Source organism: Sander lucioperca, chromosome 2, assembly GCF_008315115.2.
Source record: "Sander lucioperca isolate FBNREF2018 chromosome 2, SLUC_FBN_1.2, whole genome shotgun sequence".
NCBI lineage: Eukaryota > Metazoa > Chordata > Actinopteri > Perciformes > Percidae > Sander > Sander lucioperca.
In genome coordinates, this window is record NC_050174.1 from 3,450,821 (window position 1) to 3,462,270 (window position 11,450).

At 39.9% G+C, this 11,450-nt stretch overlaps 1 protein-coding gene across 1 annotated transcript; it reads right to left on the reverse strand.

The window, feature by feature from the left end:
* Nucleotides 1-604: 604 nt before the first annotated feature.
* On the reverse strand, nt 605-11,426 carry hscb (HscB mitochondrial iron-sulfur cluster cochaperone). The gene is made up of 6 exons (XM_031305441.2): nt 10,994-11,426; nt 10,785-10,881; nt 2,763-2,852; nt 2,451-2,595; nt 1,180-1,227; nt 605-1,038 (listed from the first exon to the last, which is right to left on the reverse strand). Exons 1-6 carry the CDS (start codon nt 11,356-11,358, stop codon nt 944-946), a joined length of 840 nt encoding a protein of 279 aa, XP_031161301.1. The 5' UTR covers nt 11,359-11,426; the 3' UTR covers nt 605-943.
* Between the last annotated feature and the right edge of the window lie 24 nt (nt 11,427-11,450).

The following is an 11,450-nucleotide window of genomic DNA, read 5'->3' on the forward strand; positions in this document are numbered from 1 at the left end:
AATAACATTTTTCACGATATGTGATCTGATGGTTTACTTTTTGCCATTAGATTAAGTGACAACCTTTTTATTTCAGTGTGATTACACCTGTATCAGTTTCTCAGAAAGCCCCTGGTGTGACTGGAGCTCCAATTTGCAAAGCAGATTATGACTCTATGGTGTTGGAAAAAAAAACAACTCAAATGAGCGAGAAGATGGATGAATTTAAATACTGATGCACCTATCAGTGTGCTGCACGCATAGGTGTACAGGTTCAATGTACAATCAATTTATGAGCTAGAACCTTACACAGATCATAGATCTTTGGCTCATCGAGTAATCGTCATTCAGTGAGGTTTTCCTGATTATCATAGTATTAATGCTGCATATGAAGCCACTATAAATAATTCAATAGGCTGTCTATCCCTATAAAAGGACTTCCTTCTGGTCCCATATCCAGTTTGTACAATATGTACTGCGCCTCTGCATGATGATTGTCAAGGTGTTATGTCTCCACCTAAAGGTACCCTGAGGAACTGAGTGGGAGTCCCATTTCTGTGTGATCCCCACATGACAAAATGCTGAACTGATAGGCAGGATAATCATATAAACACTCTGAGCAGCACATTTAATCAGAGACAATTATAAATCTCTGTCACATTTAATGATACATTAGGTACAAGTGGATATGATTAGGCTTGTGAAATTAGTGGAATACTGTATGCATCCAATTACATCCTCATATCTGTACTGTTTTAAATAAAAAAATATAGCGTACAAGAGTAGAGTACAATTCACGATTAATTCAGATGTGTATTATGCATTAAAAGTAGTTTTATTATTCAACTTGAACAATAGATTTACATAATCCCAAAACAAATGTACAATGTGTGTGCTTATCTACAAAACGTTTTTTAAGTAGCTAAAAAAATATATAATAAAGTGATACTAAACAGGGGGGAAATTACATGAATTCAGAAAGTTTTTCCTTCACTTTCTCTTCAATGTTTGCATGGTATTTCATTTGGGAAAGCAGGGCCTTGGCGGCTTGAAGCTCTCCTGAGAAAAAAAGAGAGTGCAAAAGGAAGTTCAATCACTAACTCACTCAGTGACTTAAGGAAAGCTTCAGAATGGATTACAAAACAAACACAGGAATGAGTGGGAGGAACAGAAAATGTTTTGAACATCTGAATATAATACCTTTAAGAAGGGCAGCATCTATCTCCTCTGTCAAGACTGCCAGTTTCCCTGCAAGAGAGGAGACAAGTTCCTGTAATACACGTGTTAACAACACATGGCACATAGAACACAAAGCACACTCCCCTCTGAGAGTAACTGCTTTATTTTAGGTTAAAGAAAACCACATTAGAAAAATCAAAAAGACATATTTTGTTAACATTATTAAAGCTATAGTGCGTAGTTTCTGTGAGGAATTCTAAGTAATGACAATAAACTGCCAGCGCGTCCACATGATACAAGCCTTCCGTGATTGCGCACCACCCCCACTCCTCCTCCACGCAGTTGCTAGTACCCAAGGAGGACACGGAGGATTAAAAATGCATGATGGACTCTTAAGAAACACAAGACAACACCATTTTCTGAACATAGCCATACTGAGAAATACAGAGAGAGTTTTGTGGAGCTGATAGTCTTAATTAGCTTTGGATCAATGTACTTGAATGTAACAGATGTTCATTAATATAAAAAAAAAGTTACGCACTAAAGCTTTAACAAGTTCACACTATCTAGCACAAGGATATAATGAAATATTTTAGTTTACAAAAATGGGACACAGATTAAACAGACCATACAGAGATACATGTGTCAAGTTTGCTTTATTCATTGGTCTGACGGTGCCAGCCTTGTTGTGCATTGCATATACATCCCATAGTTCCGTAGTTATAATTATTGATATTTTCATGAGATAATTTCTCAATTTATGGTCGCCATTTTTTATGCATTAGCCATTCAGTGATTCTGTAACTACCTTTATATTAGTTGTCATTGTACATGGCCGAGTCCGCAATTCCCACCCAGGATTCAAATTGCCTATATATGCCTACCAACAACGTGAGTTTGTTTTGTTGCACTGGGAACAGATACATCAGTTGCTCTTCAGTTGTATTCCTGACAAAGCAGCTGCTCGAGGAGTGCTGGAGTGCACTTGCTGTTACCATGGTAATCACAGGTGTCATACCAAATCAACCAGAACTTAAATCTTAAGGATTACAACTTTAACCCCTAAAACAAAGAAATGCCTCAGCCAGTGAGCAGTTCAGCCATTAATTTTCATTTTAATAACGTTTTGAGGCCTGGAAAGGTAAAACTAGTCAAAAATCTTAAACAGCTACACAGCTGATGTGTCAGCAGCACCAATTAACCAGGTTTATGTACTCAACGTCCACCTGTGCTAAATTATGATCACTCAACCAGACTTTCGCTCAATAAATTTAACAGGCATATTTATTTACTTTTTGTGTCTTGGCCTATCTTATTGGCTTCCTCTGGAGTCCTAGCTTTATCAAGGGCTTCGTTGATCTCCATCAGCTCCATTAGAAACTCCAAATCAGCCCCGGAGTCGGTGCCCTCTTCTATATGCATCCCCTCCAGCTCCAGCTGAAAATTAGGGTGGAAGTTCATCAAACTCAACTGCTCCTTCAAATACATGTTACTACTTTTGACTGTTGTCATACTAAGACAGTAAGGATGTTTCTTTAGAACAAGCGATCAGACAGACAGAGCTTGCAGTTATAAAAAATAAACTGTTCATTAGAAGAACTCACCATATAAAGACCACGACTCAAAGGCTTAAGCAGAGTCTGGTAGGCTTTGTTCACAAGAGCAGAGTGGCTTTCAGAATACTCCTGTTCTTTCTGCAAAAGAGGGTTCTGTTAAGTTTGCTTCTAATCGTGCTCAGTGCATATTCATTCATTAAAAGGGAAAGCATGTTATTGTGGTTTTTAACACATATTCACATTATCCAGCGTTACACATCAAACTGTCACAAAAGGGAATAACACCTGAGCAATTTTACACCTTATCATCCCAATCCCATCCCTGTCTTTTTTTTAAACACCAAATCCTTGGTGATACTGACAGTCAGGTGTATGACATACAGCTTCTCTTTTGTAGTTGAGCAGTTTGGGACACTTCAAGGGATCCAGGTATACGTTTGACACGACAGACGTGTGGAAACAAAAATATCTTGGAAATGGTTGGCAGATCCATGTACATTTTGCAGCTATCAGGTCTGTCAGCTCTTGTGAAAATCAATAGTCTCAAGCTCTGGCCCATGGGCCCATCGTGTGGAGCTGTTTCTGTAACAGCCAGTGCAGTAGGTGGCTGCCTTGTAGCCTTGTATAAGTAATGAGTTTTCTATATATGATGAAGACCCCTGAGGCTGGAAGATGTCTAATTAAGAAAAAAATGGCCAGAGGTGCTAATAAATAAAACAGAGTCAGTACAATATTGGACAGGTTGTGTGTGTAGAAACCATTTAGGCTACCTCTCCTCTCTCACATTCTGCTGAATATGAGTAAGCTCTCATTTCATATCTTGACAACATTTTGCATTGTGCTTTTGCGCCTGCGTGTACAGAATAAATTACGTGCGAAGCAACACACCTCCTCTCCTCCTTGTACTCATAATGCTTATTCTTATGCCAGGCAAAGTTTTTTAATGATCCACGAGGGGGAAACAGGATAATGTGAACATTTACCACTTCGTAAAATAACCTATAAACACATTTAACTTAAAACTGCTCAGATACACTTGGAAAAGTCTTATTTCTTTCATTGACATTTTTAAAGCTGAACTAGTCAAGGGTTTTATGTAAAATATAGGCCCACCTGTCTCATATCAGGCTAGCCTCGGGCTGAATGTGATTTACTAAGTACATCAAACCTATTTTTCCTCACAAGATTCTGGTGTTAGAAAGGTACACTTTTTCTACCTATAATAAGTTAAATATCAAAAGTGATGGTAAGAGAAGAGCAAATGTACTTCCTAAACAGCAGCGAGGGAATGTTCCATCCAACGTCAAGTGGGCATGTCAAAATTAGACCTTCTTCCTGTCTTTTCCCTTTAATGTCTGTCAGTATAAAGCACCATCATGAGTTGTCTGTGTGCATTTTATTGATGACATTCTATACAATTTCTTAAAGGCGTTCTCAAAGCAGCAGAGGTAGAGATATCCTGACTTTTAGTCCCTAGTATGGGTCAAGCCCTAGTCTTGCATTGCCAGACCTTCCTCCGCAGTGCTGCGGAGGAGGGTCTGGTGAGTCCACACAGTTTTCCGTGATGGGAGAAAAAAGTGCTCTGGTTTATTGGCATTTCTTTAAACCAATCACAATTGTCTTGGGTGGCGCAACAACGGCGTGGCTGAAAAATAGCCTCAGGAAGGAACTTGTTTGGGTGGAACGTGTACGTTCAAAGGTTGTTTTAGTCGTGCAACAGAAAATTCAGATTGGACAGATAGTTTAGCTAGCTGTCTGGATTTACCCTGCAGAGATCTACCAGAGTTTAATATGCTAACACAAAGAAAGAGGAAGGTAACGGACATCCGGCCGAAATGAAAGACATCCGGCGGAATTTACGGCGGCACCTGAACAATCCTGGAAGTAGAATGCGTGGATATAAACTAGTCAAGCCCTACGACACTGCATCCTACATTTCCCATGATGCAACTTGATAGCACCTTTAATTGGACCCTCCCTGCCAGGTAAACATTTCAATAACTAATATCTACACAGAACAATTTAATTAAGAACACTTGCTGACACCACTTTCAGTGAAGTTTGTAAGTCTGTCACCTTTTCATTGTATATGTACAATGTATGTTTACGAACTGTGATGAAAAAAAAAAAGTCTATGGTAAACACCGATGTTAGGGATGCTAATTTAGATTTTTTTTTCTGACCGATAGCCGACCGATCATTAACCGTTAGCCGACAAGCAAGCAATTGAGGCACAGTTCACGATGGACTTGTAATTGATCTTTAAAGGGAAATCAGTGGAGTGCCTCTTTTAAATTACAGTTCAGTTAACAGTTAACTTCTAAAAATATGAGGATTTCATATTTTTCTTAGGATATGTTTGGATTTTGCACTGTTCTCCATATTAAAGAAGCAATTTGAATATGTCACCTTAATAAAGAAAATAACTGGGGGATTAATTAATGACACAATTTTTCCATTATCCCTGCCCTATATCCACAATTTTCCTCCTCTGACCAAATGTACTTTTAAATCAAAAGTGCACAACTTATTTTAGACATGTAAGTCATTACTTTACCTTAAAAACTCTTCAAGGCGGAGTTGGAAGAACGTTGTAAATCCCTGGAGCAGCCTCTAAAGACGGGTTTTTCTAAATCTACACATACTCTTCTAGTCACAAGTCGAGCAGAGCTAAATAATTTGCTAAGAAGGAGAGCTGAATTCATAATGCACAGAGTGAGAAAATTACTATTTTAATGGTTGTAAACCAAGCAAATTGCTGGCTCAGAAATTGAAACAAAGCGGGTCCAGAGCTACTATCAACAGCATCCGCACGGACCGAGGTATCTCAACGAATCCTAAAGAAATCAGCGCCACTTTTCAATCCTTTTATTCAAAGTTGTATGAGTCCTCATGCAACCCAGATCCCACACAGTGCCAGGAGTTCCTAAAACAGCTAAACCTGCCTCTTCTTGACCCAGAGGAGGCAGAAGAACTGGGTCAACCTATAACGTTAGAGGAACTTAAATCAGCATTAAAAACAGTTAAAAAAGAGAAAACACCGGGGTTAGATGGAATCCCATCAGAACTTCTTCTACAATACTTTGACATATTAGGACCTATCATTTTACAAACTTTAACCTCAGCCATAGAGAGGGGCACTTTTCATCAACAAACCAACACTGCACTAATTTCTGTCATACCCAAAAAGGGCAAAGATCTTACGGAGTGCTCAAACTACAGGCCCATCAGCCTCATTGGGACTGATATTAAGCTCTATTCCAAAGTCTTGGCACTCCGCCTAGAATGCATAATTGAGAAACTAGTCCACCCTGACCAATCAGGTCTTATACCAAAGCGTCACGCTGCAGACAACGTACGTAGGTAGTTTCATGTAATAGAAGAAGCCAAAAACCTTCCAACAACGGCAGCAGTTTTATCAGTGGACGTGGAAAAAGCTTTTGACCGCCTAGAGTGGAACCTACTTGTGGCAAGTAATGGAGAGGCTTGGTTTGGGGACCAACTTCATTGACATGGTACTTTATATGCGAATCCCACGGCCATAGTCTCAACTAATGGCTTGCATTCTCAGCCATTTCCCATCGAGCAGGGCTCGCGACAGGGATGCCCGCTCTCTCCCATGCTATTTGCCATCAGCTATTAGTGGTACAATACCAACCCAGTGCAAAATTACATATTTGGGCATCACCATACACACATCGCTACAGCGAGTTGTCCAGGACAACTCTGAAACTATATTAAGTAGTGTTCAAAGGGATCTGGCTAATTGGTCTGTGCTGCCGGCATCGCTACGGTCCAGGAATGCTGTTGTTAAAATGAACATAGTTCCTCGTGTGAATTTCTTAAGTACAATGATCCCCTTAGCCCCACCAATACATTTCTGGTAGAAACTTGATACCCTAATTTGGCAGTATATTTGGAATAATAAACAACCTAGACTAAAATACTCTACCCTGCAATGTATCACAAACACGGGAGGCCTGGCCCTCCCCAACCTTAAAGTGTATCACAGAGCCTTTCAGCTACGGGCCCTCAAAGTGTGGATGGACCCTTCATCTACAGTTCAATGGAGAGAAATAGAGCAAAACCTCACTGGAAGTCTAAGACTGCAAGACCTTGCCTTTGCAGGTGTGTCCAAAAGAAAATTATGTTAGCCTATGGCCCTATTATCACCAACACACTGACCAACTTTAAACAGGTAGAGGAGCAACTACGCTATACCAATAAGTGGCATTTGAATACCCCAATATGGCACAACGCACACTTAATGTCTGGGAACAAACCCTTTGCTTTTAACCAGTGGAGTGACAGAGGTATTTATACTTTTAAGGTCCCCAGGACATCTTTCTACCTTTATCCTCGCTTAATATCAACCCTAAAATGCTATGGAGTGCTATAGGGAAACAGTCTTGAGGCGCACCCAGTCATTAAATGGTTTGTTTTCCTGTGAGAGGATTGGTGTCCAGGATTTATGCTAAACTGATGTAAGTATCTATAGGAGAACTCCCAATAGTAAAGAAATGGGAGAAAGACCTGAGTCCTGAGGGGAACGCAATTAATTGGGAGACAGTTTGGGACATTTTCCACTGTTCCAAGAACCCAAATCACCAGTATATTCATTTCAACATATGACATAGGACATATTGGACTCCCCAGAAGAGATATGTCTCTAAAGTCATTCCCCCTCCCTTGCACGCTGCCCCCCCCCCATTCACTTTGTATAAAACAGTTGTTGGCGTATTTTCTGGACATAGTTATGCTTGAGCGCTCTACAGCAAGGATTAACAAAGCCAAATCATCGACTATCAACCTATGGAAAAACGCAGCAGCACAAATATCAGAACTAATGACCTCAGCGCCTCAAGAACTAGAGGAGAGTGATTAGGCAAGGTGTGATTTCTGTTTGTTTGTTTTGTTTTCCTCGAGACCGCAGAGGGTGGGGGGTGGAAGAGGGTTTGTGTTCCTGTTCAATTTGTGTTTCTTTGTTCTGTATGTTTAAAGTTAAAAAAACAATAAAAAATGTATCTTAAAAAAATAAAAAATACTCTTCAAGTAAATTAAGCTGTTAATGCCACAGTTCCATTCTAGCAGGAGTGAGGAAATACATGAAGAACAGAAGACACTTTTGCTTACTTAACCTTTATTTAATTTGTAATGACTTTTACTTACTTAAAACTCAGCATTCAATTTGTTTCTCAAACTTTATTTGTCCCACATTTTCAGACTCCCATGCTTTTGCCTTTTAGTGTTTTAATACTATTTGTTCTGACTTACTTATCTTTAATCATACTTTATTCTTAATATTTGTATCTATGTACATTATTTTGCAAAATACCCTTTTCACAAAAAACACCTTGGCATGTCATGGCAGAAAAAAGGCACAGGTGTAATAAATAACAATAATAAAGGGTTAGGTAAACCAGTTCCAGGATCTTGTTATTGTGCATGCTGGCTTACTGGAATCGCTTCCTGGGATGCATAATGGACATTCTTCATTAATGTGATACACCTGTGCTTTTCCTGATACAAGTAAATTAAAGCTGCAAGCAGCGCCTCTGCGCGTGTCAGGGGTTACTGGCGGACGCCGCTCCTTGCGACTGTGCATTTGCGCGGCACTCAGACACTGCAAATCGTCACCAATGAAAAGGGAACTCCCTGCTGAGTTCAATGATACCTCACACAAGACTCTACATCATACAGTTCATTAGCTGTGAAAGGGGGCGTGGCCAAAGCATAGGGGTCGGGGCAAACCTTTACCAATAAAAAAGGAAGTCTCTGCTGAGTTCATTGATATATTACATAAGACTCTACCTTAAACCAGTTACCAGTCACCAGTGATGAAAGGGGCGTGGCTTAAGCATAGGGGGCGGGTCAAACCATCACACTCACACTCAAGTTACACCCACTTCCTGTTTCGATGGTGAAACGCACAAAATGGCCGCCCCGCCACAGCCATGTCATATGACGAAAAGTTTTTCTTTTAATAACTTTTCATCTTTAATGTCTTAAGATGGCACAGACCAAATTTGAAATTGATCGGATGAAATCTCTAGGAGGAGTTCGTTAAAGTACGACATGTGGAAATGGCCAAAATAGCACTAATTTCAAACTTTCAATTCAAAATGGTGGACTTCCTGTTGGGTTTAGGGTATGGCTCCAATGACGTTTTTTGTACGTCCTGACATGCTTTATATGTGTACCACGTTTCGTGAGTCTACGTTAAACGTACTGCAGCGGCTAAATTTTTTAAGTTTTGTAGGGGGCGCTAGCGAGCCATTTTGCGCACCTATTCCTGAACCCCTTAAAATACGTGAACTTTTCACCAGAATTGATGCGACCGCCAATTTTGGTGAGTTTTTGAGTATGTTAAGCCCCTCAAAAAGGCAATTCATTTGCCGGACGAAGGAATAATAATTCCTTCAGTTTCAATAGGGCCTTCACCGCTGTCGGCGCTTGGGCCCTAAATAGCTCCAAGGGTGCGGGAAGAGGGGTGCTGAGGGTGCTACAGCACCCCCTGCTAGCAGGAGCTGGATTTTATATTTTTTAAATAATTACTAATTCGCTGACTGACATTATTTATATTTTTGTATATCAAATAATGAGGCAAATATCAAAAAAGGGTTATGGATAGGTTTGAATATAGCCTACTAAAAATTAACTGACGTGACTCGCTGAGAAGCGAGCAGGCTGAGGCTAGTTGACTGGAACGTTAGTTGTAGAGAAGAATATGTCACAGAAAACGATACAAGATTTTTTCTTCTGGCATAGTAATAAAATAACCAGAGTTATCTCAAGAAACAATAAAATAAAATTAGCAAGATTTCATCTGTAGATGTTACAGTTGATGTTTCCTCGTCCACCACCGAAGCAAACTCTGTTGGAGCTTGAGTCTGAACTAACATTAGCAAGCAACTCGGCTCACGTTAGCAGCACCATCATAGCATCTAACGATAACTTTACAGAAGGATTCAAAAAGCCCTGTCAGTCAAGCAACTTCAGTTATCCTGGAAGGAGGTTCGGGACAGAAACTTTTCAACGGTCTTTTCAGCTGAGATGAGAATGAATGATAAGCCGTTTCTTGTGTCATTTGTTGTGTTAGAGTGCCATCTACTGGGCAAAATTGGTAATTATCCTGAAATACGGCAATATGTTCAGCTTACTTCCTGTTCATGTGTGGAAAGGAACTACGGTTTACACGCTGGTTGAGTGTCTCCTGAAACTTTGGTTATTTGCTGTGGAGAAGGCACAAGTTAGGAAATTGTTGGCGAGGTCATTGCAGCCTGATTATTAGCATATATTTTCAAGCCAAACATCTCTGGTGTGGTTTTGACGATAAGAAAAATAATTTACCTTATCTATATACTGAAATAGGCTAATGATGTCAAGTGCGCTTCTGTGATGTTAGGGTGCCCGCAGTGGAGGGAGTGGCGAGTGCTGTCGCATAATTGTGGAACAGTGGAATTTGTGGCTGTCCAGGACTTTTCTAAAACTTCTCACTCTCACCCATACACTGCGCTAAAATGACATATTAGCTGTCAAAATCTGAAACATTTCCTGGGGGGAGAAATCGTCAGACATCCATTATTTTATTATTCAGCACCCCTGGTCAAAAATAGGTTCCTGGGCGCCTGAATAGCACTGATCATACTATACAATTTAAAATATAAAGCTGTTTGAACTCCACTCATTAATTGTGTACTATATTTCATTTTTTTGCAAGTTGTCCTTTTTTTCTTAAAGCAATGCTTTCATCTTCTCAATTGTTGCGATTTTGAATTCCTGAACTGCTTCCCTTGTCTTGACCTTGTTTGCCTGGTAGCTTAATATAGGGAAAACAGCCTTTTAAGGGCCTATATTTTTCAATGCCTTTCAAACTCAACTTGTGATTTTCGCCCAGAGTTATTCCCTTGATTAAATCACAATGAATCACACTAACAAAACAATAATGCACAGTCAAGTGGCCTAAAAGGGACAAAGGGTCGAATCCAATTTCGTATCTCACACTTGTACTAATACACCATGTTACTGAACTGATCTCTATTCAGATTCCCCTCACATCCCCCTGCCTACCTCAGATTTTTGGCTGAAGTTGTCTGGATGTAGAGACCGCTGGAGCTGCAAGTATCTTTTCTGCAGTTTGTGTATGTCCAGTGTGAATGTGTAGTCACTGAAAAGAGGCAACACATGGTAACATGAAATGTTTTGCTTTACAGGCTAACTGAATAAATAAAATGTTGATGAATAATAAAAAGATGGTGGTAATAAGACAAGGTACTCACCAATTCATTATTTTAAAATAGGATGTCCCTTCTTCTGGGGGCTGGACTACTTTGCATGACATGCAGAAGAATGCAGGTGTTGTGTCAAGTGGCTGTCTGCAGTTCCAGCAATTCAGTTGGACTTGACCTGTACAGTAATTCCTGTGTGAACTGACTGGGTTACTGTAGTAAATTATCTTTCTTTCCTTTCCCAGTGATTTGAGGTGCATGTTGCTGTTCCATATGTCCTTGAGAAAGCTAATAGACATAAAATGTGCTGAACATGTAACCGTTTTATAAACAGACTGTCTGTTCGACATCGGCCAATTTGGGTGCACTAAAGCCCGGGATAAGCACACAATCCGCAAAGAGTTAAATGGCAACATCTCCGAAATTAAAATACACTATTTAGAGCCGTTGTGCAGTCAATCAAAACATGATCTTTCTCTTACTGTCCAAACATCAACAACAACTCTCT

Excerpts from the sequence above, each read along its gene's own strand:
- hscb (XM_031305441.2), bottom strand. The coding sequence starts at position 11,358 with ATGTTGCCATTTAACTCTTTGCGGATTGTGTGCTTATCCCGGGCTTTA. Across the intron at positions 1,228-2,450 it reads GATAGGCCAAGACACAAAAA|GGAAACTGGCAGTCTTGACA; the intron begins GTAAATAAATAT and ends CCTCTCTTGCAG. Across the intron at positions 1,039-1,179 it reads AGATGCTGCCCTTCTTAAAG|GAGAGCTTCAAGCCGCCAAG; the intron begins GTATTATATTCA and ends TTTTTTTCTCAG.